This window comes from Hyperoodon ampullatus (assembly GCF_949752795.1).
Source record: "Hyperoodon ampullatus genome assembly, chromosome: 18".
Lineage (NCBI taxonomy): Eukaryota > Metazoa > Chordata > Mammalia > Artiodactyla > Ziphiidae > Hyperoodon > Hyperoodon ampullatus.
The window spans coordinates 46140591-46165918 of NC_136931.1; the positions used below are offsets into that span (position 1 = coordinate 46140591).

Sequence of the window (25328 nt, forward strand, 5' to 3'; positions counted from 1 at the left end):
TCTTTGTGAATTGTCATTATATAGAACCATTGGTTTAATGTAGAAAGTTCTACACATGTTTACAGGATAAGTTATTTTTTCAGTTCTAACTTTACATCTATTTACATTTGGATGCATTTGATTCTTAGTACATTTCTTAGGGTCTTTGGTAGTCAAAATGAAACATTCTCCCTTTTTCAGGGCTCTACATTAGAGTGTAAGATAGGAATACAAATTTCATTCAGAATAAACGTGACGTTTTTCCTTCCTTCATTTAGGAAATAATTTATTAAACTGTCATCTGTTAAATTAGCTTCACTGCTAGATTTTTAAAATTATTTTTACCTACTCAGAGAGTTCTTCTGAGTTTGATTTTTCCATGTGTCCTTGTACGTTTTAGCAGCACAGTAGAGGTTAGGTTTCTGGATGCTAGGAGGGAGAATGTTCCTTTCCCCATCCTGAGGTTGTGTTTGATTTTAGGAAATCACTAGTCTTCTGAACTAAATCTGGTGATTGTGGTAGCTGAATAAGCTAACTTATACTGTTGTGGGTTTAGGGGGGAAAAAAGTTAGGCTATTAAGTATTATGACTCATTTTTTATTGTGTTTAAAAGGCATATTGTGATTTTGAAGGCATTTCCAAGAGGAATTTAAAACTATGTTTGTTTTTATTTATTTATTTTTGGCTGCATTGGGTCTTCATTGCTGCGCGTGGGCTTTCTCTAGTTGCGGTGAGCGGGAACTACTCTTCGTTGCAGTGCGCAGGCTTCTCATTGTGGTGGCTTCTCTTGTGGAGCACGGGCTCTAGGCGCGCGGGCTTCAGTAGTTGTAGCACGCGGGCTCAGTAGTTGTGGCTCGCGGGCTCTAGAGTGCAGGCTCAGTAGTTGTGGCGCATGGGCTTAGTTGCTCCGCGGCATGTGGCATCTTCCTCGACCAGTGCTTGAACCCGTGTCGCCTGAATTGGCAGGCGGATTCTTAACCACTGTGCTACCAGGGAAGCCCAGAAACTATTTTTGAAAAGACACAATAGTCTTGGCGTAAATCAGGCATTAGGCATCATTAGACTTTTTCTGTAGAGGGAAAATAGTAAATTTTAAGCTTCGTGGACCACATGTGTCTCTTTCACATTCTTCTTTGTTTTTTTTAAATAATCCTTTAAGAATGCGAAAACCAGTTTTACCTTGTAGACCTGTCTGTTGGACTGGATTTGGCCCATGAGTTATAGTTTGCTGAATCTGCTGGTATAAATGTATAATATCCTCCTTGACTCATTCTATTTTGAACCTATCCAAGTTTATTTTTATTTTCTGATTTTTTCTATGATCACATCATATATTCAGAGAAATGGTGATTTTGAAGTACTTTTAAAATGGCTTGTCATAGTTTAGTTTTTAAATTACACATGTAAATCATATATAAAGTGTATTTTTAAGAAACGTACTTCTCAAAAGAAATTCAAGCAGTGAAACTTAAAACTACTGCTCTGTTCTCCCATCCCATTCCTTTTCCCAGAGGAGACCACTGTTAACTGGTTGGTTCGTGCCATTCCAGACTACTGTGTTTATAGGCACAGATGTACAGCTTTGACTTTTGTTTGTTTTATGTGAAGAACCATGTTTAGCCCTCAGGATGCCTGGTCACTGCTGTGCAGAGATGTGGCAGGAGAGCAGTTAGGGCCTCTGCCCTCTCAGAATGTGCTGAACAATATTAGACCCAGACTGTTTCAGCTCCCATCCTGCAGTGACACAAGCACCTTTAGCTTTATTTAGAATTTCAGGCAAGAATGGTTTGAAAATGAGGCCAAAGCCTATTATTTTAACCAGAACATTATTGGGCTCTTCTTCAGTCCATGCCTCCAGGTGCTGGAGGAGACAGAGCTAGGCCTCCAGGGCCGTTTGCCCTCCAACCCTGTAGGGCAAGTGCCCTTGTTCCCCAGGTCTGGACAGCTAGAGAAGGATGAACCAACCCTGAGGAGTTGGGTTTAGTAAAGCCACTGGGTGCAATAGCACCTACCTTGTCCCTTCTGCTTTCCTGGGACCAGCATGGACCATTTGAGCTGAGAAGGGGAAATATTTCTTATTGCTGTGTTTTGGAATTTTGGCTTGACTCTCCCCATTGAAATGCAATTAGGATAGCTGGAATACCACCATGTTTTTGTATATAATGGGCTAAACAGGCTTTCAGAGGCTAAACTGGAAACTAAGTGCTGTTGATGGGTTTTAGAATATATGCGTGTATTCTAGGTTTCAAACTGCTGACTTATGAGTAAATCCTAAAATGTGATTGTGAAATGTAGGCCTGCAGACTTAACATTTTGCTCTTTCCACAGAACAGTATTTGTTGTTTCTGGAATTTACGTACTGACGTGGTCTCTCTCTCAGGATATTCACCAACTCAGATGGAATAGCTGGGCATTTGGGGGGTTTTTTTCCTGTTGTTTTTTTAAAGATTTTATCAGCAAGGGCCAGAGAAGCTCTTTAGCATTCATCCTTGGGGAAAGAAGTCTGTGACATAACATTGATGAACTTGACTGGCTAGACAAGGACCTCTGCTCAAGAGCTTATTAGCCCAGGACTGCGGTTGAGAAAAGCCCTGAATTCAGTATTCAAATGCTTGACCGACCATTTGAAACCTAAGACCAAGTACCAGTTCCACTGTCCCACCCCTGAAGGTAGCCAAAACATACTTCTAATGCTCCCTTACTTGCAGCCAGGTTTTGGATATGCTCGTTGATTGACAGATCCTGGTGCCTGTGTCTAGGAACTGCAGTTGCCAACTGTGTGCTCTGGGGCAGGCAGGGTGTACATGAGTCCTGTCCTGTCTGTACTCATCAGTGACTTTGCCCCTTCCCCCGGGTGGTTCAACCTCATAATCTCTCTGTTAGAGAAATAAGTTGTGAGTAGAAAGTGACTCTGCTTTTTTTTTTTTTATAAAGGTGTTGTATTTATTTTTTAATTATCTACATTTTAAAATATTTATTTTATTTTATTTTTTTGGCTGCGACGGGCCTTAGCTGCAGCATGCGGGATCTTTCTTTGTGGCGTGTGGGCTTCTCTCTAGTTGTGGCGTGCAGGTTTTCTCTCTAGTTGTGGCGTGTGGGCTCCAGGGCACGTGGGCTCTAGTTTGCAGCATGTGGGCTCTCTTGTTGAGGCGCGCGAGCTCAGTAGTTGTGACGCGCAGGCTTAGTTGCCCCGCAGCATGTGGGATCTTAGTTCCCCAACCAGGGATCGAACCCATGTCCCCTGCATTGGAAAGCAGATTCTTTACCACTGGACCACCAGCAAAGCCCCGACTCTGCTTCTTATTGTCTGTATGGCCTTGAGCAAATCTTCTAACATCTCTAAGCCTCAGTCTGTCCATCTATAAAATGGAATTACCACCCACCTTCCAGAGTTCTTGTGAAGATCAGAAGCGATTAGTGTGTGTGAAACACTGTACCCAGTTAGTTATCATCATCATCACTTATTATTATTGTTTCCAACATGGCTTGAAAAGTGTTATTAGTCCTTCTCTGCAGTACAGAGCACAATTATGCACAGAGTCAAGAAAAGAGAGAAATATACAGCAGATTAGTCTCACTGGAACCCTTTTAGGTGGAAAAAGTTGCCACTCCTAGAACATTTGCTCTGCTCATTTCTTTCCTGGTTCTTGAGGGGAGCACCTCCCTTTCCCTTCTGTGTTGTTTTCTCTTTTGGTGTTGTAAGGTGGCAGCAGTATTACCTTGCCTGATGTAGAAACTGCCAGAACATTTCCAGCATAAAAGCCCTAGGGGACCTCTTCTAATAGTCACTGCTCTATTTCCCTTGCACCTAGAATGGGGGTACATAGGGAAGGAAGTGGAGTGGGGGATGTCTTGGAGTCCACTTGCTGTAGCTAGGAATCTTTGAGCAAGCCAATTGATAGTTTAGGTAGGATTTTTCCCCCCTTTGGATTTATAGAAAATATATAGTTTACATTGTATATATGAACTGGAATGTTGTCTAAAACGAGAAATATGATCTTAAGCAAGTGCTTCATGGGGATTCCTTTATGTAAGTCTCGAACTGCCAGTCCAGCCAAAATGTGAACTCAGGAAAAATATGGTTTCCCATATTGAATTTGTTCATTATACAAAGCTTTGACACACCACAACATTTTTTAGAGGTAGACCATACGGAACCTGCTGTTTCTATCTTTCCTCTTCAAGTCTAGGGTCATCTCCATTGGTGTGTTACTTCTAATGTTCCTGTAAAATGCCAGGCTACATGAATTGAGTGGCTGTGAGTTCTCTTTGATTTTATCTACTTCAGTTTTATTTGTCCTAGAAATCTGGTATCCTAACGAAGGATCATTTGCAAGTAAAACATGTAGTTCATATTAAAGAAGTATAGACAACCCCATAATTAGGTTTTCTATTCATTAGAAAGTCAAAGATGTCAACTTCTTTTTATAAACATCTATCATGTGTCTTAAATAAAATTACTTTTCAGTGCAAATGTAAATAAAAGAATCAAATTGACTTGTGGTTCATGCGTTCATTCCACAGATATTTATTGCACACTTTGTGCCAGGGACTGTTCCAGGCACAGAGGATACAGCGGTGAGCAAGACAGAAATTCCTCCCTTCACGTAGATAGATGAGGGCTGTGATCTTAGATAAGATAGTTAGAAAAGGCATCACTGAGAACATGATATGTGAGTAAAGAACTGAAGGAGATGAAGGAGTAGCCCCCAGTAATAACCGGGAAAAGAGGATTCCAGGCAGAGGGGACAGCTAGTGCAAAGTTCCTGAGGCAGGAGCAAACTTGAGTGTTTGAAGAGCAGTGAGGGCCTATTGTGGCTGAAACAGTGAGCAAAACAGAGACACTAGGGGTGAGGTCAGACAGGTAAAGAGGTCATCCTCTGAAGGGAAGGTGAAGGGGGGCAGCAAGATGAAGTGATGACACTTCTCCCCTTGCTTTCTTCACCCCGTGGCAGCTCTGGGGCTCCAGTTTCACCTCGGGGCCTCAGTGTTGGTACAGGGTTCCCAAGAGGAGTTGTATAGCTGATTCACTTTGCTGTATAGTAGAAACTAACATAACATTGTAAAGCAACTATACTCCAATAAAAATTAATTTAAAAAAATGATAAGTTGGGAACTTTGAACATGTACTGGGTCCTGGTCGATTGGGATTTGCTTCAAAACATTCCAGCAGAAAAAGGTGGAGTTGGGGAGAAGGATGAAAAAAACATGGCAGAATGTTGATAGTTACTGAAGTTTTTTGATGGGTTCACGGGGGGTTGTTATATTCTGTTTTTGTGTATATTTGGACATTTTCCAAGTTTAAAAAGGAGAGAGAAACTTTTGACCACATGATAGAAGTAATGTATCAGGAACACCCAATAACTGATTCCATTTCATAAGTGATTTGTGCATGTGAAGTGGTCTTCTAACAGAAAGGGGAGTATTTAGGAAAACTCCTCTGTTTTCTGTCTACTCACAAAATACTGCACGTCTGGAGCTGTGGTCGTAAGTTTGTTGGTGGGGTTTTTTCCCATACCAAGCAATTCTGGATCAGTTCTGACGTTTTTTACCTGGAGTTAGCATCAGATCCCACAGTTAAGGGCTCAGTCCCACTAGACTGCCCCCCCCACCCTGCCCCCTTAGACAGCAGTTACAAGTCCCGGGTGTTACCTATGTTTCTTACCAACGGGCTGCCAATCAGAGGTCCCCATGACCACCCCACAGGTTTGATTACTTTATTAGAGCAGCTCACAGAACTCAGAAAAACATTCTACTTACTAGATTATAAAAGGATGTAACTCAGCAACAGCCAGATGAAAGATATGCATAAAGCAAGGTATGTGGGAAGTGGTATGGGCTTCCATGCCCTCTCCAGGCTTGCCACCCTCCCAGCACGTCCACCTGTTCTTTAACCCAGAAGCTCTCTGAACCCCGTCCTTTGGGTTTTTTCTAGCCTTCATTAAACAGGTGTGGTTGATTAAATCTTTGGCCATTGGTGATTGATTCTGTCTCCAGCCTCTTCCCCTCTCCAGAGGGGTTGGTCTGAAAGTTTCAAACTTGGTTCCCCTGGCAACCAGCCCGCATCCTTAGGGGCTTTCCAAAAGTCACCTCATTGACATAAACTCAGGTATGGTTGAAAGAGGCTTGTTATGAATAACAAAAGATACTTTCTCTCTCTTATCACTTAGAAAATTCCAAGGGTTTTTAGGAGCTGTGTGCCAGGAACCTTGGAAGAAGACCAAAATATATATTTATTATAAATCACAGTATCACAGAGAGTGTCATTGAGTAAGGTATAGTGATGAGAATAAAGGCAGGTGCTTTTCAGAAAAATGAAGAAAATAAAAGTGAATCAAGGAAGAAAATGAGAATAGAGAAAAGAAACCTCTGAAGGCAGGACCCCAGCAGCAGGTAGGAGTCAGGGAAAGAATGTTGTGCTCATAATTTTGGTGACTAAAATGGCAATGTTGCTTTCTTTTAGGAGAATGTGATTTAACATTTCATAGTTACTAAAAAGTCTTGAGTGAATGTAAGGAAAAATGAGGTTTGATGGGCAAATTAGAATGAAACAGAAATAAAACAGTTCATGGAATGTAATTTAACATAGGACTACCTTTCCTGAATTACTTCCTATTCTAAATTTTTATGGTTCTTAGTCAGCTTCTGAGATTTCACAGAATTGGATAATAGCCTGTTTTGGCAGCCTCCTCATCTTTACAGATCAGGAATCTGAGTGTCTGTAAAGATGACATTTGCCTGAAATCTTTCTGGGCCCAACACACAGGGGTTGTGTCCTTTACCTCTCCACTGTTCCAGGCCAGTGCAGTCTTTGTGCCAAGGGATTTGTTTGCAGTGTCCATCCCTCCAAGAGACTTGGCTTTCTGACCTAGCTAATGCCGAAGTGTCCAGACACGGGAAAGTAAAGGAACCGCTGTGAGTCCTTGCTCACTCCCAATCCCTTCTGAGGCCCCACTAGCTCCTGGAGGAGGCCCCAGTCACCTGACCTGCTTTCTTCTTCACCTAGCTGCTTACCACCCACCCTCCAAGGTAAAATACAGATGAGCTGGCTGCAAGCTGGCAGAGATGAGTGAGGACTATCAAAAGCATTTGCAGAGACGTGGATGGACCTAGAGTCTGTCATACAGAGTGAAGTAAGTCAGAAAGAGAAAAACAAATATCGTATATTAATGCATATATGTGGAATCTAGAAAAATGGTACAGATGAGCCAGTTTGCAAGGCAGAAATAGAGACACAGATGTAGAGAACAAGTGTATGGACACTAAGGGGTGAAAGCAGGGGGTGTGGGTGGTGGTGGTGGGATGAATTGGGAGATTGGGATTGACATATATACACTAATATGTATAAAATAGATAACTAATAAGAACCTGCTGTATAAAAAATAAATTAATTAATTAGAAAGAAAAAGAGGGCTTCCCTGGTGGCACAGTGTTTAAGAATCCACCTGCCAATGCAGGGGACACGGGTTCGAGCCCTGGTCCGGGAAGATCCCACATGCCGCGGAGCAACTAAGCCCGTGCGCCCCAATTACTGAGCCTGTGCTCTAGAGCCCGCGAGCCACGACTACTGAGCCCACATGCCACAACTCCTGAAGCCCGCGTGCCTAGATCCCGTGCTCCGCAACAAGAGAAGCCACTGCAATGAGAAGCCCGCGCACCACAACAAAGAGTAGCACCCCCTCACTGCAACTAGAGAAAGCCTGCGTGCAGCAACAAAGACCCAACACAGCCAAAAATAATAAAATAAATTAAAAAAAAAAAAAACCTTCTGTATAGTGCAGGGAACTCTATCTACTCAATACTCTGTAATGACCTATATGGGAATAGAATCTAAAAAGAGCGGATATACATATATGTATAGCTGATTCACTTTGCTGTACAGCAGAAACTAACACAACATTGTAAATCAACTATACTCCAATAAAAATTAATTAAAAACGAAGAAAAAGTGCTTTAGGCCTGGTGGGCAAGACTGATAAATAAGTAGACTGTGACCATAGGTGTGAGCAGTGCTGTGACGCAGATGGAAAATAGCCTCAAGCCTGCCTGTGGGCTCAGTGTCCCCCCACCCAGTTCACTGTGAGGGGACCTAGCCCCCACACCAGAACCGCCTGCCTAACCTGTGAGAGAACCTGGTAGGCCCTGGTAAGAGTTTAAATTTTATACGGAATGAGATGGGATTTTTTTCAGGGGGATTTTTTTTTAAATTTATTTTTGTCTGCATTGGGTCTTTGTTGCTGCATGTGGGCTTCCTCTACTTACGGCGAGTGGGGGCTACTCTTGGTTGTGGTGCGCAGGCTTCTCATTGCAGTGGCTTCTGTTGTTGTGGAGCATGGGCTCTAGACGCGCAGGCTTCAGTAGTTGCAGTGTGTGAACTCAGTAGCTGTGGCGCACAGGCTCTAGAGCACAGGCTCAGTAGTTGTGGCAGATAGGCTTAGTTGCTCCACGGCGTGTGGGATCTTCCCAGACCAGGGCTCGAACCCGTGTCCCCTGCATTGGCAGGTGGGTTCTTAACCACTGCACTACCAGGGAGGTCCTAAAGGGAGATTTTGACTGATATGATTTGATATGTTTTTTAAAAAAAATACTATGGCTATGAGTGACAGAAACCAAACTCAAAACAGCTTAGACAACAATAAAAGCAAAAAGAAGCTGGTAGTTACATAGTACTTATGCTATGTGCTGTTCTGAGACTGTACACATTAACTCACTGAATTCTGTTAATAACCTTGTAAGTTAGGTACTATTCATATTCTCATTTTATTGATGAAGAAACAGGTGTGGAGAGGTTAAACAGCTTATCAAAAGCCTCATGGCAGGGCTTCCCTGGTGGCACAGTGGTTGAGAGTCCGCCTGCCAATGCAGGCAACACGGGTTCGTGCCCCGGTCCGGGAAGATCCCACTTGCTGCAGAGTGGCTAGGCCCATGAGCCATGGCCGCTGAGCCTGCACGTCCAGGGCCTGTGCTCTGCAACGGGAGAGGCCACAACAGTGAGAGGCCCACGTACTGCAAAAAAAAAAAAAAAAAAAAGCCTCATGGCAGATCCAGACTTTAGACCGAGGCAGTCTGACTCTATAATAGAGTACCAATTCTTGACCGTAGCACTGTCCTGCCTCTCAACAAAACAATGTATTGACTCCATGAAACCGAAGAAGGTTAGCTCTTTGGGCATGGCTGGATCCAGGGGCTCACACAGTGCTGAACAGACTCAGACTGTCTCCATGCCAGAGTTGCCAACAACTCAGCAGAAAGAGCACCTCTGCTTTCCCCCAGGTTCTGACAAAAGTTCTAGAACTGAGTCTGGTTGACTTGGCTTGGGTCACTTGCCTGTCCTTGGACCTTGTGGCCAGAAAGGTTAAACTAACGCACTGACTGGTCAGGCCTGACTTGTGTGCCCACTCCTGGGGCTGGGGTACCACCAGACTGAGAGTGCAAGGGGAGTGGTTCCCTGAGGGCTGCTTCCAAAGCCACGGGACTAGATGTTGGGGAGGCCACACTGCAAATGCCAGCTGGTGTGTGTCAAAGGATGTGATGGGGAACATATTTATGATCCTGGATACACCTGCTAAATTGTTTTGTTTTCAGGATCTTAGCAGTTTATTATGTCTTCTATGAGGCCTTTTGTTATGTCTCTTAGTAAAGTTCCATAATTTCCTTTCTAGTGGCTATGTATATTCTTAACATTCTTACGTAATCTTTATTTTAGTTGCTATTATGAATGAAATTATATTTAAAAGTTTTTTCTATAACATAGAAGCACCACTGATTTTTATATTTTTGTCTTGTCTCCTGCCATGCGACTGGATTCAGTAATTCTAATGTTTCAATTGGTTTATTTTTGTATATGTGGTCATGTCATCTACATGTATCTCCTCCCTTCCAGTAGTTATATATCTTGTTGTGTTGACAATAGGTTTTATTTTTAATTTTTATTTATTTATTTTTTAATTTTTTTGGCTGCACCTTGCAGGACCTTCCCCAACCAGGGATTAAACCTGGTCCATGGCAGTGAAAGCCCGGAATCCTAACCACTAGGCCACCAGGGAACTCCCTGATCATAGGTTTTAATGTATAAAACAATGAGTGTTAAGAATGAGCATCTTGGGCTTCCCTGGTGGCGCAGTGGTTGAGAGTCCGCCTGCCGATGCAGGGGACACGGGTTCGTGCCCCGGTCCGGGAAGATCCCACATGCCGCAGAGCGGCTGGACACGTGAGCCATGGCCGCTGAGCCTGCGCGTCCGGAGCCTGTGCTCCGCAACGGGAGAGGCCACAAACAGTGAGAGGCCCGCGTACCGCAAAAAAAAAAAAAACAAAAAAAAAGAATGAGCATCTTTGTTTTGGTCCTCATTTTAATGGCAATACTTTGGATGTATTACTATTGATTATTAATTTTAACAAATTAGTTTTTCTTATATATGATGCATGCTTAGGTAAAAAATTCAAACACTTCTGAATGGCAAAAGTCTCTCCAAAGGTAATGCTTCTCTCTTCCAACTCCATCCCAGTTCCAGACAGAACCACTATTAATTGTTTTATGTATCTGTGCAGATAGCAGCAGACATGCATATGCAAACATATCCGGAAAATACATCTTTTTACTCCATTATATATACCCTTTATTCCCTCAACAGCATACCCGTTAATTATTATATTTGTTCTCGGTTTGAAAGAATAAGCATACAGTTCCAAGGCGTAACAAATGTTATACCTGATTCTTCATTCAATGGATGAGTGTGTCACTTGCAGGAAAGCCTTGCGTGGTTTATGGACTTTCTCTCTCCAGAAGAGTCGTGATCTCCCCCATGCCTGTTGGTGATATCATCCTCAAAGTAAGCTCAAGGTTGCAGCTGGTGTCTGTGCGCAGGCTGCAGAAGAGCTGTCCAGGGAAAGAAAGCAGGAAGTGTTCGGGGCGGAGAATGAGTTGTCATTTGCGCATAGATGCTGACATCATGATGTCCTGCCCTCAGCTCTGCAGTCACCATGCTGCTCTTGGCCTAGTTTGGTGCTTTTATGTGGAGAGTAGCAACTGCTTTCTTTTCTTCTTTCAACAAATATGTGTAGAAGGATTGTCTACTGTGTGCCAGGCAATGAGAATGCAGCAGAGAACAAAACAAAGACCCTGTCCACATCCAACTCAACTCCTAGGTAGGGAAACAGAGAAAAAATAAATGGCACATACAAACATAATGTCAGGTAGTGAGAGGTGCTATGAAGAGAAATAAAGAATGATGAAGAAAGAGAGGTAGAAGAAAGGCCTCTCTGAGGATGGCACATTTGAGCAATGCCTGTCAGAGCGATAGTTGTACGATTCCAGGGGGAAGGATGCTCCAGGTAGGGTAGTGGTTCATTTGCAAATGGGGTCAGGGTGGGCTCTCCCTCAGAGGGCACTTGGCAATGTCTGGAAGTATCTTTGATTGTCAGAAAAATGGCATTTTTTTTTTTTTTCATGCTAGGGCTAGAGTGAGAGGAATCTTACTCATTTAGAAGAACTCGAGTGTTACACCAGAGGACCCGCGGTGGTTTAAAGGAGGAGGTACGATAGAGTAAAAGATACTGGACTTGCATGTTAGGGAATCAGAAATTCAGTGACTCACTATGTATTTAGGGGACAATTTTTGTCATCTTTTAGGATCTCAGTTTCTCTTTCTGCCTCTGACCAATATCCCATCCCCCCTACCCCGCACATAAACACCCATGGCCAGATGGTGTTTCTGCATGAAGTATAGAACATTAGGTGACCAGACTCAGACCCCAGATCATGAAAGGCAGAAGTTTGCAGCACAAAGCTCTTAGATTTTTGATTTTTAATTCAAATTGATTTGGAGAAGGTAGAGTCTTGGTATATCTCTTCCTTGTAGCCCTTCAGGTTATGTTTTAGTCCTGCAGCAAAACAGATGCCTGGATATTCAAAAGCTCCTGTCGACTGCCACATTTGAACTCTGTTGCAGCTCTTTTGCAGCCCAAAAGTCACCCTAGGAGGAAGAGATTTCTCTACTGTTTTTTAATTTTAACTTTTGTTTTTTGTTTGTTTGTTTACCAGTGAGGATTTGACATTTTATTCAAAACAGTATGATCTGAGGGGTTGTGGTGGCTGCATCTCGCAACCAGTGCTGCTGGAATCTAGCGAGTAGGGAGCAGGGATGCTGCTAACAACATCCTACGCTGCATAGGACAGCCCCTCCACAACAGAGAATTCTCTGGCCCCCAATGTCAGTAGTCATGATGTTGAGAAACCCTGAGGTAGTGGGAACCGGCTGGTGCAAAAACTTGAAACTGGAGCTGTGCTCACAGTTTTTGAGGAATAGCAAGAAGGTCGGTGTGGCAAGAGTAGAGAGAGGTAGGATAGGAAATAATAAGTTCAGAGACTAGTCAGGGGCCAGATCATGTAAGGTATTGTAGGACAGATGAGGAGTTTGGATTTTCTTCTGATTGTAATGGAAAGCCATTGGAAGACTTTGAGCAGGGGAGTGAAATAATCTGACTTTTGTTTTATAAGACTTCCTGTGTGGAAAGTAGCCTCTAGGGGAGAGAGGAGACTCTGCTAGTTGCGTCCCAACATCTAGTGTCACCTTCTTCCTTAATAACAAAACTCTGGGGAATTCCCTGGCCGTCCAGTGGTTAGGACTCGGTGCTTTCACTGCCGGGGCCCTGGGTTCACTCCCTGGTCGGGGAACTAAGATCACACAAGCTGCCATGGCATAGCCAGAAAACAACAACAACAAAAACTATGGAGGGTTTTTTGTTTGTTTTTGTTTTTTTCAGGAATATTATGCATGGAAAAGGGACTATACTTCCCAGCTTCCCTTACAGCTAGGAGTGGTCACTTGAATTAAGTTCTGGTTCATGAAGATGTAACTAGAGGTTTTGGATGAGACTGCTGGGAAGTTTCCTTAGAGGGAAAAAGGGTGCTACCTTCTCCCGCGCCCCCCCCCCCCCAGTTTTTTACTATCTAGAATGCAGGCAGAATGGCTGAAGGTCATTTAACCATTTAGAACTATGAGGTAGTCCCAGTATATAAGCCTTATGTGAGGATGAAGAGCAGAAAGATGGGAACTGGGCTCCTTGTGATACCCAGGAGCCTCCATCCCAGCTCTGGACTGCCTAACCCTAGATTTATTTTTACCTTAGAAAGAAGTAAACGTTGCTCTTATTTAAACCACTGCATTTGTTGTTGTTGTTGTTGTTATGTGTAGATAAAACTAATCCTAATTGAAAGGAAGCAGGAAGGTCAGTTAAGAGGCTGTTATAGTAATCCAAGCAAGAGATGATTGTAGCTTGGAATAGAATGGTAGCAGAGGGGGTGACTAGAAGCACTTGTACTTTTTTGTGTGTGTGGTAAATTATACATAACATAAATTTCGCCATCTTAACTATTTTTAAGTGTACAGTTCAGTGGCATTAAGTACATTCATATTTTTTGCAACCATCAACCACTAGCCATCTGCAGAACTTTTTCATCTTCCCAAACTGAAACTCTGTACCTATTGAACAATAACAACCCTTCCTCCTTTGTCTACCATAGACTTAGTTCCCCTCACTGGCCTTTCACTTTTTCATGTCCTGGATGATAGTTTATAATTATCCTGTTAGTTACTACGATTGATAGCAATGTAGCTGAAATATACAACTTCCTGGGAATTCCCTGGCAGTCCAGTTGTTAGGACTCTGTGCTTCCACTGAAGGGGCACAGGTTTAGATCCCTGTACGGGGAACTAAGATCTTGCAAGCCGAGCAGTGCAGTGATAAATAAATAAATAAATAAATAACTTCCTATGTGTGTTGCATGTAATAAATTTTTGATATATTTTATTTTGGAAAGCAGGCTATAAAATAACATACAACATGATCTAGTTTTACAAAAAAAACCTACAGGTACAAATGTAGGCTGTATCAGAAACATGTAATCAGTGGTTATATCTATTTAGTAATATTTGATACTGTTTATTTCTTTATTTAGCTTATCTTTTCCCCGTAATTTATTTGCAATGAATATGTATTACTGGTGTAAAAGGTTTTGTGCACCACAGTGTTTGGCCCATGAAGTAGGAGTTCAGAAACTGTGTCTGTTGATATTTTTACCAGCAGTAAAGCAGCATGTCCAGGGGCAGAATGTAATCTTGTCTGAATGATTAACATTTGGTGATGCCTCATCTACCCTTGAGGATGTGTTAGCTTTCTGTCCTCACTAGTTCTTTCTTCTGTACATAGCATGGCAGCTTCTTTGTGCTCTAGGTTAATACTGACTGCAAAGAGATTACTGTTTTGTTAGTTGCTTTTTTTTTTTTTTTAATATTTAAGTGCTCACTGTTAATCAGTTTTTAGGTCAGACTATACATGTTAGTTTCAGTAAGCTTGTTTTTTACATTTTTATGCCATAATTTAATCTCCATAAGGTACTTTCCATAGTCCAGGCATGGTCTACTGCATTCTGTATTTCTCTGGAGGCACATTTAGGTCTTTGTATCACATTCTGGTCTGTTGGTTAGGTCATTATGCAATAACTCTGGAATTATCATAAGAATAAAAGATTGGGAACATGTGGAACCAACTGTAATGTTTAAGGTACAAGTAAGTTTTGAAGAGAGAGAAATGACTGAATGAGTTTGGAATTTCTAATGAAAGCAGCCAATCCGGATCAACTTCATTTCATTCATTCTCGACTTTTAAACTGATCAGAAGTAAATGCTAGAGCCCCTGGAAATGTTTGACAGTATGGTATATGTGACACTTTTACTTGTTCTTCACTCTGCAGGGATGTGAGAAAGACGAATTGTTCAGTGAGGTTGAGCAAAAAATGAACTTAGACATTGTGTACATTGATGTGAAAATCACAAGGTATGTGGCAGGTGGGGTGGAGTTGGGCACTTCGTGATTTCAGCACGTGCAGATATAGTAAGGGCTGAGTCAGGCCCTGGCCCTAGAAGAGGAGTAACTAAAATTGTGAAAAAATTCTAGCAAGGTAGAGTTGACTATGCTAGTGTATAAAGAGTGGTCTTTTAGGGTTCAAAATAGGATGACCTTAAACTAAAGTTGGTTTTAATTAATAAAATATAAAAATCACCAAAAAGAAAAGGTTTCCTAGTTATATTCATGAACATAACCCCCTTAGCAGCACATGTGGTACGTTTATAGGGGAATGGGAAAGTGAACGTGTACCCTTTTCCTCTGCCATCAGGGATTCCCAGAAAACAAGGTTTCATTTCAGTAGATCCTCAATGGCTGTTTATAGTAATCCAGAATGCTCCATGGATATTTGGAGGCAGAAGTGGCAAGGTCGCTTATTGTCTATATTCAGGAATTGGGCCTTTATGAGGAATTTAAGTCACACCAAAATGTTTCTCTTAATGAAAGTCTGATAACAGCCTCTTATTGCCCCAGATTCCATCAACTTGGGATGCCTTGGGATGAATGGATATTTTTTTTACTAATGCAAATGTCAAGGGTAAGATTAAATCTGATTGCTTTCTTCATAATTATTGAATGGGACTGATGTGCTGAAGGCCTGAACAGGTGTTTTGGGGTTTGGAATTCCTCTAGAGGTAAGAGAAGCTGCTTCTTTTCCCAAGCCCTGTGTGTCCTCTCCCAGTTTATCATTGCTGTTTGCAGACAGTCTTAGCAGTCTGCTGTACAGATCATGAACTTTAAGACTCATGCCACACTGAAGTGCCACAGGCTACCCCACTTTTCACTCTTGTCACAGTACCTTTCCCACAGTTAGAGAAGACTGAGCCGTGCCTCTCAGTGTCCGTTTCCAGCCCAGGGAACTGGGCTGACACTAGGGCCTTACACTGTTTGGGAGACATCAGGGTTCCTGCACAGGGTTCCTCTCCCCTTCTTGGTATCCTTAGTCACTGTCGTGACTACATCCTGGATCTTGTCATATGAAGATAGCATAGCCTGATGGTTAGAACACAGTTTTTGGAGTCAGACAGACTTGGCATCAGATCTGTACTGCACCACTTATTACTGCTTGACACTGGAGCAAGTTTCTTTCTTTCTCTAAGCCTCATTGTCATCTATAAAATGGATGAATTGCTATCACCCCCCTGAGTCACTTCACTGCACGTCAAGTGCTTGGTATGGGTTAAGCACTCAGTAAATGATAGCTGGAACTCTGGAAGTTCCAGGTTGATAGACGTGGAACTCTGTAGCTCCACTGACAGTTTAAACTCACTGACATTTAAAATGTCTCTCTCTTTGACCAGTCCACTCATTTGTCCACCAGCTTGCCACACCTGTTCTGCAGCTTCATTGGATCCTGCAGTCTAGGAAACGTTCTCCCTGTGAAAGAGAAAGTAGCTGTCCTCAGCCCTTGGGTCACATGCTTCCAAGTTCATAACTTTAGAGTCTCTATTTCTTTCCAGGTTTCTCAGGAAGACCCCAAGGACTGGCTCATCCCTGTGATGGAGAGGATGGAGTCTGTTACAGGAGGGAAGCTGGGCTAAGACAGGAGATATTGTAGAGAAAAGGGGGCCAGAGGCAGGCTGGGGATTGAGCTTTGTCCTCTATCTGGAAAAGGTGGTGTTTATACATCTGTTAGTTTAGGTAAACTTGTAGAATAGATATTTTTTAAATAGCTTTTCCAGGGACTTCCCTGTTAGTCCAGTGGTTAAGACTCCATGCATCCACTGCAGGGGACATGGGTTCGATCCCTAGTTGGGGAACTAAGATCCTGTATGCCGCGTGTGGCGCAGCCAAAAAATAAATAAATAAAAAAGCTTTTCCAAGGTCCAGGGTGTAACCATTGGTTTGATTGGCTTTTAATGAATTGTTTGCAATACAAATATTTTGTCACAACCCAAATGTGTGCTACATACCTCATGAGTGGGGGAGGGAAATGCTGAGCTCTTGTTCGCATCATTTCTTCTATACACGGAAGAAATTTAGATTAAATAACTCATCCAAGGTCAAGCATGTAATAAGTGGTGGAGACAGTATTCCAAATGTCTGCCTTTTAAAACTGTCCACCATCTCTTCCCCCATTTGCTCCTGCAACAGAAGCATCCTCCTTCCACCATTCTACCCCTAACAACAAGAGGACCCTCCCCAACCCCCAGCCTAGCATCGACCAGCATTATCAGTGAATGTCCTGTTCTGGGCCCAGGACCCTGCATCAGGCCTTCAGAGGCCTTTCTCAGAATTTTCCTTTCGAAGGGAGAGGGATTACTCCATCTGTTCCCTTGGTCTTTTCCTCAGAGAGCCTTTTCCTTCCCACCTCACTCCTTAGTGTTCATTCTCCAGTAGCCCCTGACTTCGCATATATACTTAACTGTTCCCCACCATTAGAAGGTAACCCTCACAAGGACAGTGACTTGTTTGCTGTCTTTCTTGTAGTATCTTCTGGCTTTTTGTGCTTTGTACGTATCAGGCATTCACAAATTACACATCCGTTGAAAGAATGAATGACTGAGTTGTATCTGTCAGAAGCTGAAAGAATATGAGCCTAGAGCAAATGGCACATGGCATCTCCACTTCTCCCTCCTCCTCCCTCAGCCACAGCCTGCCAAGAGGCTAAGGAAGGAGGAGGAGGGAGAGTGTGTGTGCCTGAGGACCCAGCTTCACTCCTCCTCCTGGGTTTGCTCTGTGTGGAGCGTCAGGACACCATATCATTCTGGCCTAAGCCAGTTAAGGTCGAGCTGCTGTCCTGTGTCTGGTCTCAGTGCTGCCAGCCCACAGCTGTCTCCAGGTGTGTAGAGCCTGTTGAAGGCAGGGGAGCACAATGGCTAAGGGCATAGACACTTGAGTCAAGTGACCCCTCTGCCACATCCAGTTGTGTCCCCTTGACAAAGTTTCATAACCTTTCTGTGCCTTAGTCTTATTGTTTGTGAAATGGAAATGACCTCATATGGTTGTTCCTAGGATTAAATGAGATAATCAGTGTGAAATCTTTAGCATAGGTGAAGTACATGCTGAGTGTTTCGTTCAGGCTGGCTGATATTATGTACAATGCTAATTGAATACTCTTTTTTCTGTTTGTGGCACAAGTCCCTAGGTTGCTAGGTCTGCTTATTCTGTGTGGCTCACTCTGCCCCATCTTTGATGGGGAGGAGCTTTGAGGGAGATGTGAGTAGAGACCCAGGAGGTTTGTTTGAGTGGGAATTCAGCCTGTATTTCTGATGGTTCCCTATAGAAGGAGGATGCTTTGGTATGAGTTTTGTGTGTTTGCTTTAGTTTTGTCCTGGTGATTTCCACAGGGGAAAATAATTCAGAGGGAGTAAGTGTCACCACTGGGAGCTTGCCTGACTCTCTTTCTCCAGGAAGAAGAGCTCTGCCCAGTGCGGGTGGAAAAGGGCAGCATCTGAAATGTGTGCTGGGAGGTGATAGGTCCAAGGTTGAGTCTTAGTTTTGGCTTCTCCAAGGGACAGGACTGGGCCAAAGTGTGGGCAGTGGGGTTGGATTTTAGTTCCTTGTAAAAGGCAGTGGAAACCTTCACCACCTCCCCAAGGCAGCGCCCTGAGAGCTGGCAGCTAGTGGGCCCTCTCAGCTATGCTCCAGTTGGATTACAAACTCAATAAAATAAGTAATTTTTTGTTAGTAAGTAATCCACTGTATAGGCCAATGAAATATGAAATACCTTCCATTAAAAATGTTTTGAATGTTATGGAACACGATAAAGGAGTTACAAAAAGGTTTTATTGTTACTGTTGTTGAATTTGGTATGGCTAAAACAACTGTAAAAGATTAGGGGGACATGTCAATAATCTGGAAAGTGTCTGCTCAAGTTGCTTTGCAAGCAGCAAATTCTTGCTGTCTTTTAAAGAAAAAAGAAGTAGGAAATCATAGAGAACACCTTGTAGCTGGAGTTAACACAAGAAAGCAAATGGGGAACGACAAGTAATGTCAGAGAACAGCTTTAGCCAGTGCCAGAGGTTGGCAGATAAAGGCACATTTGTATCTTAAAATGTTTATGGTATGTAGTATATTTTTAGTATATATATTATAATTACATATTAATAGTATATATTAACATAGCATGTATATGGTAGTTTTTAAAATGAATTTTCTACTTCAATGGACTACTGCATCAACCAACTACTAATACGTATCAGGTGAGTGGGTTTCTACTGTTCTGACAAATGGACTTACCAGTATGTTTTGTTGACTCCTAGAAGACAGGTCTGTGAGCTTTGTTTTGTAAGACTGGAAATATGACATACAGCTATGTTAATAACTATGTAATAACTATGTTAATAACACTGTTACCAACATAACCTGTATCTTTGGATTCCATTTCCAATGGAATGTCTTCTTATAGTCAAACTGACCTTTTGGATTTTTAATCACCTGGCTTTTACTCTGCCCTCTGAATACTGTGTGGACAGAATTGGAATTGTGGGTTGCTCTGGTTCAGCAGGAGCTCAAAGACAACCAGGGTTGGTGTGAGCCAGAGTCCAGATGAGGGGAGTGGAGAACAGGAGTGGAGGGAGGCTAGATGGGAAATGGGAAGGCCCATGCGAACCTTGGGGCTTGCTATTTGGCTCAAACATCTTGATTTCTAGGTATCAGGCCACCCAGGTCCAAACGTGAGAACAAAGGCAGATCCTTCTAAAGCATGGTGACTTTTTAACTTCGTATGATTTCAGATTTCCAGTTAATTGTTACCTCTACTCCAATTGATAGTTGAGAATTGATTGCGGTCATGCAGTAGCAACCCACAGCCTTAAAATCCCTGGCTCTTTTGTTTCCACAGGTGTTGGGGCGATGCTTCTTGACAGTGGTGCAGGTCCATTTCCAGTTTTTGACCCAGGCGTTACAGAAGGTCCAGCCAGTGGCTCACTCCTGCTTTGCCGAGGTTGTTGTGCCAGAAAAAAAGAACAGTAGCAGTGGTGGCAGCTTATCCGGCATGGGCCACACACCAGAACTGGAGGAAGCTGTGCGGTCCTGGCGGGGGGCTGCTGAGGTAACCCTGACTTTGAGGAGATTGGTGCCCTTTGTTCAGATAAGAGAGGCACCACAGGGCCTTTACCTGTTGGTTCTTAAAAGAACCATTTTATGTAGAAGTGTGAGTTTTCAACTGCTGTCATTAGCTTGTTCATTCATTTAACAGTGAATGTCTTTGTAAATGCCCACTTCATGCCAGGCATGTGCAGGCACTGAGGTAGTAGCCTCTACTCACAGCCTCCTAGGAGAAAAGTCTTACAAAAACAGGTTTGAGGGGCCGTGATGGAGGTGTGCAGGAGCTCAGGGGAAGGGCCTGGCCTCCGACAAGAAGTGCATCGAATCTTCTAGGAAGAGGGACCAGGGAGAAGAGGCTGGAGGGTATATGGAGGGTAAGTGGTCAGCCAGGTAGCTAGGTGGGGATGTAGTAGGCGATGACACATTTCTTGTTGGCATTTTATTTTTTTTATTTTTTAATAAATTTATTTATTTTATTTATTTATCATTTTTGGCTGCGTTGGGTCTTTGTTGCTGCACGTGGGCTTTCTCTAGTTGCGGCGAGCTGGGGCTACTCTTCCTTGCGGTGCGGGGGCTTCTCTTGTTGCAGAGCACGGGCTCTAGGCACGCGGGCTTCAGTAGTTGTGGCTTGTGGGCTTCAGTAGTTGTGGCTTGCGGGCTGTAGAGCGCAGGCTCAGTAGTTCTGGCGCACGGGCTTATTTGCTCCGCGGCATGTGGGATCTTCCTGGACCAGGGCTCAAACCTGTGTCCCCTGCATCGGCAGGTGGATTCTTAACCACTGCGCCACCAGGGAAGCCCTCATACCTTTTATTTTTTATTTATTTATTTATTTATTTATTTATTTTTTATTATTTTTAAAAAAAAATTTTTTTTGCGGTACGCGGGCCTCTCACTAATGTGGCCTCTCCCGTTGCGGAGCACAGGCTCCGGACGCGCAGGCTCAGCGGCCATGGCCCACCAGCCCAGCCGCTCCGCGGCATGCGGGATCCTCCCGGACCGGGGCACGAACCCGTGTCCCCTGCATCGGCAGGCGGACTCCCAACCACTGCGCCACCAGGGAAGCCCTACCTTTTATTTTTTTTTTTATTTTTTTTTATTTATTTTTTTTTTTTGCGATACGCGGGCCTCTCACTGCCGTGGCCTCTCCCGTTGCGGAGCACAGGCTCCGGACGCGCAGGCTCAGCGGCCATGGCCCACGGGCCCAGCCGCTCCACGGCACGTGGGATCCTCCTGGACTGGGGCACGAACCCGCGTCCCCTGCATCGGCAGGCGGACTCCCAACCACTGCGCCACCAGGGAAGCCCCCTACCTTTTATTTTTAACAGGAAAATATTATTACGAATGCACTTGAATTCCCTTTGTACTTCTCCACTCTCTTATTCATATTCCTTTCTCTCTAGAGATAACCTCTTTTGATTTTGGAGTTTGTGATTCCTATGCATATTTTTATATTCTATATGTATGTATCCATAAATGTATTGTTTTGCACAATATGAAACTTTATATAAATGGTATCATTCACTTCACTAAAATCTGGCTTCCACTCCTACACAAGAACATACCTTGTCTTGTCAGGGTCACTGGTGCCTTCCACGTTGCCAAAAATAATTGGCAGAAATCCAAGGATCCCGATGACTCCATTCAGCAGCTCACAGCGACATGAGCCCTGGAAATCCTCTCTCCTTGTGGAGAACCAGGTGTTCTTAGGTACCTCTTAGCTGTTGGGCTAGCCTCTCCATCCACTTTGCTAGCTTCTCTTCAACATAACTTATGAATATGAGTTTCTCAAGGCTCAGTTCTATGTGCCCTCTCCCCTAGTGGGTCTCCGTCTAGTCTTGGAACTTTAAAAACTGCTTGTGGGCTGGGGCCACAAGCACACAAATGTGTGTGCCCGGTTCACTTCCCCCGTGGGCTCAGGCCCCTATATTCAGCTGCTGCCCTCCTCAGGTCTTCTGATGGCTTAGCCCTTAGCCTTTCTGCACACACTGTTCCTCCTCAAATCTTCCCTGTGCTAGCATGTAGTGCCATCCCACACTGGGTCCTTTGTGCAAGAAACCTGAGATTTATCCTCCAGTTTTTCTGTCACATCTACATCCAATCCATAAGAAAGCCCTGCAGATCCTACCTCCAAAATATGACTGCAAATCTGTCCCATTCTTTCTGTGTCCACTATCACTAACCTAGTTCAGGGAATCATTACTCTCCCCTGACAGCTTCAGTGGCTGGACTTGCTTCTCCCCTTTCTGTCTTGCCGTCCTTCATGTCTCTCCATTTCCTTAAGGTAAAGTGTGTACCCATCCCCATGACCTGCCTAGTCCCACATAATCTGGCCCCTGCCTCCTCACCAGCCTCATCTGTGGCCACTCTCCCCTGCTCACTGGGTTCTAGTTCCTTTGCTGATATCTCTGCCTGTCCTACCCCCACCCCACACTTCTGTTGACTGCCTCCTCTGCCTTAAACTCAGCCTAAATGTTGATTTCTCAGTTTCTCGGGCACTCCCTGTTACAGTTCTCTATTTCCCTTGGGATGTTTTTCTTCATTTTATATTTTTTAAATATTTTATTTGTTTGCCTTTTCGACCCATGAAGCTGTCAGCTCCAAGATGGTAGGGACCAGGTTTTGTGCTCCACTGTCTATCCAGAGACACCTAACATAAGACCTTGTGGGCTACATATTTGACTAAATGGAAGAGTTCTAGAAAGAGAGTCAAATGGTTTTAAACTGTGAGACTGTTAGGGTTCAGGGAATGGTTGGTATTCATACAGAATTTGTGGAGCTTTGGAAATGTATGGCATTATAGCTGCTAGTTAACTTCCTTTAGTCCTGCAATTTTGGTAAATATTACAACTCCTACCTTGGCCTAGAAGAACAAAAATTAACTGTTAAAAAATGTTATTTGTTGCACAAATGTTATTGCAATAAAAATAGACATTGAAAAATTGAAAGACAGTTCATCCTGAATCCTTCCTTCCATCTAGTAAATCAAATATATATTTTTCTGTATTCTCTAGTCCTGACCCATATGTATAGATAACATTTCATCACAAGACACAGATTAATTTCTTCTTGTTTTTCTTATGTGCTCTTCATAAACATATTTAGTGACTAAACAATAAGTATTTCATTTTCCTGTGCAGATTTCAAAAGTTCTGTTTTTCCTTTAATGTTACACTGTATGTTTTTTTCCTATTCTTTGTCTATTGGTGAGGTTTTTTACTTTGGTGTATAGGACCACTCAACCATATATATATAGTTTAATTCTGGAAACTCCAAGGGCCAATATACTAGGGTATTTGTCTTTTTTTTTTTTTTTTTTTTTTTTTGCGTTATGCGGGCCTCTTACCGTTGTGGCCTCTCCCGTTGCGGAGCACAGGCTCTGGACGCACAGGCTCAGCAGCCATGGCTCACGGGCCCAGCCGCTCCGCGGCACGTGGGATCTTCCCGGACCAGAGCACGAACCTGCGTCCCCTGCATCGGCAGGCAGACTCTCAACCACTGCGCCACCAGGGAAGCCCTATACTAGGGTATCTGTCTTTTTAAAGCAGGGAAATTTAAAATGTGAATGTTTTTAACGTGTATGTAATTTATATGTAATATAGATATAAAATAAATAACAGGTAGGTAAGTCTTTTTTTCCAGTGTTTCTTTTTTTTGGTCATACTGCATGGTTTGTGGGATCTTAGTTCCCTGACCAGGGATTGAATCCAGGCCCTCAGCAGTGAGAGTGCGGAGTCCTAACCACTGGACCGCCAGGGAATTCCCAGGGGTCTCTTAAATAAGGTAGTTCTATTGTCAGGTTTGCTTTCTCTTCAGTGCTTGATTCAGTCTTTCAGAACTTCTGGCTGCTTGCTCACTTTGTAATACAGACGATGCGGAATGTCTGGTTTATATCTAATTCTTAGATAGTTTCTTGCTTTACTATAGTTGTTTTCTGGTTTTTTTAATTTTGCTAGTATCTGTAAAATCCTCTTTTACCTACCAGTCACCATTTCTGTTGCAGGCAACATCTAGACTAAGAGAAAGAGGCTGCGATGGCCGCCTGGCAGGAATTGAAGTTCAGCAGCTCTTCTGTTCTCAAAGTGCAGCGATTCCTGAGCACCAGCTGAAAGAACTGAACATAAAGATTGACAGTGCTCTGCAAGTACGTTTTTCAGAACCGGCACATTAATATCTAAGGGATGAGAACAAGGGAGGGAGTCAAAGTCGTGATGCTGAACCAATTGGAAAGAGTAATAAGATGGTGGTTTGCCTCATGTCTTTTAATAACTATAGAAATTTAAAATTTCTGTTTTCATTGAACCTAGTCCGTTTATAATCTGCTATGTAATCTTCATTCTTGCAAACAATTTCTTTGCAGGCATATAAAATAGCTCTGGAAAGCTTAGGTCACTGTGAATATGCAATGAAAGCCGGTTTCCACCTGAATCCAAAGGCAATTGAAGCCAGTTTGCAGGTACGCTTTTCTTTCTGGTAGCTCCTGGGAGCTGTGGTATGGCATTCATGCCATCCACATGAGGCAAATGTCTTGAGAGGTGAGCTGTGGGTCACCTCTCCTCTCCTACCCAACCCTTTTCCAGGGCTGCTGCAGCGAGGCAGAAGCACAGCAGACAGGGCGGAGGCAGACCCCGCCGCAGCCCATGCAGTGTGAGCTTCCCACCGTCCCTGTGCAGATAGGATCGAACTTCCTGAAGGGTGTCTCCTTCAACGAGTCGGCCGCCGACAATCTGAAACTTAAGACGGTAGCTTTCCTTGGGGTTCCAACAACCGGGTGTGAACTTGAAAACAGAGTTCTTAAGGAAACCTGAGGGCTTGTAAAGAATCTAGACTAAAAAGCAAAACTTAAGTGAAGACAGGAGGCATTGACCTTCCTCAGTAAACTGGTGTCTAAAAGCAGACCAGGGTGACTTTTGTTGTGTTTTTTTTGGTCTCAATTTGGTAGGTCTTTATTGAGCATCCATTGGTGCCAGGCTAGGAGATTTGACAGCCCACTAGGTTGTGATAGGAACACAGAACGAGGGGGCCTCACCTGGAGGATTAAGAGATGTGACTCTTGAGAAGAGGACTTTAAGCAGAGAAAGACCTAAATAATAAGTATGGGGGTGGGGCTGAGGCTGTGAGATGGCCAGGAAGTAAGAGCCCATCCCAAGAGCTGAAGATCTTCCTTAGAGCTGTAGCTGGGGCCCCCCTGGCTGTCCAGGACAGTCACTAATGAGATTCGGATTTAATCGTCTTGAAGTAAGGCTTGGGCTCTGGTATTTTGTAAAAGTTGTCCAGGGGATTCTAATATGTAGTCAGACCTGAGGGCCACCGTCTAGAACAAGGCGAGACATGGTAGGAGCCAAGGCTGGAAAAGCAGCCCGGAGAGGCCAGAAAACCCCCAGTGTGAGGGCTGGGCTCCATCCCCAGGTGGCTGGCATCCCACCAAGACAGGTCGTGTAATGAGGTTTGCATTT

The 25328-nt window shown here is 43.5% G+C and overlaps 1 protein-coding gene across 1 annotated transcript in view; it reads left to right on the plus strand.

The window, feature by feature from the left end:
- GARRE1 (granule associated Rac and RHOG effector 1) overlaps positions 1-25328 on the plus strand; it is a gene marked incomplete at both ends in the record, with an annotated part of 45663 nt that overhangs the window by 814 nt on the left and 19521 nt on the right. Inside the window, 4 exons of the mRNA XM_079724411.1 lie at positions 19670-19879; positions 23876-24016; positions 24233-24328; positions 24453-24614. Coding sequence (XP_079580537.1) covers positions 19670-19879; positions 23876-24016; positions 24233-24328; positions 24453-24614 — 609 coding nt within the window. The remainder of the gene's footprint in view (positions 1-19669; positions 19880-23875; positions 24017-24232; positions 24329-24452; positions 24615-25328) is intronic.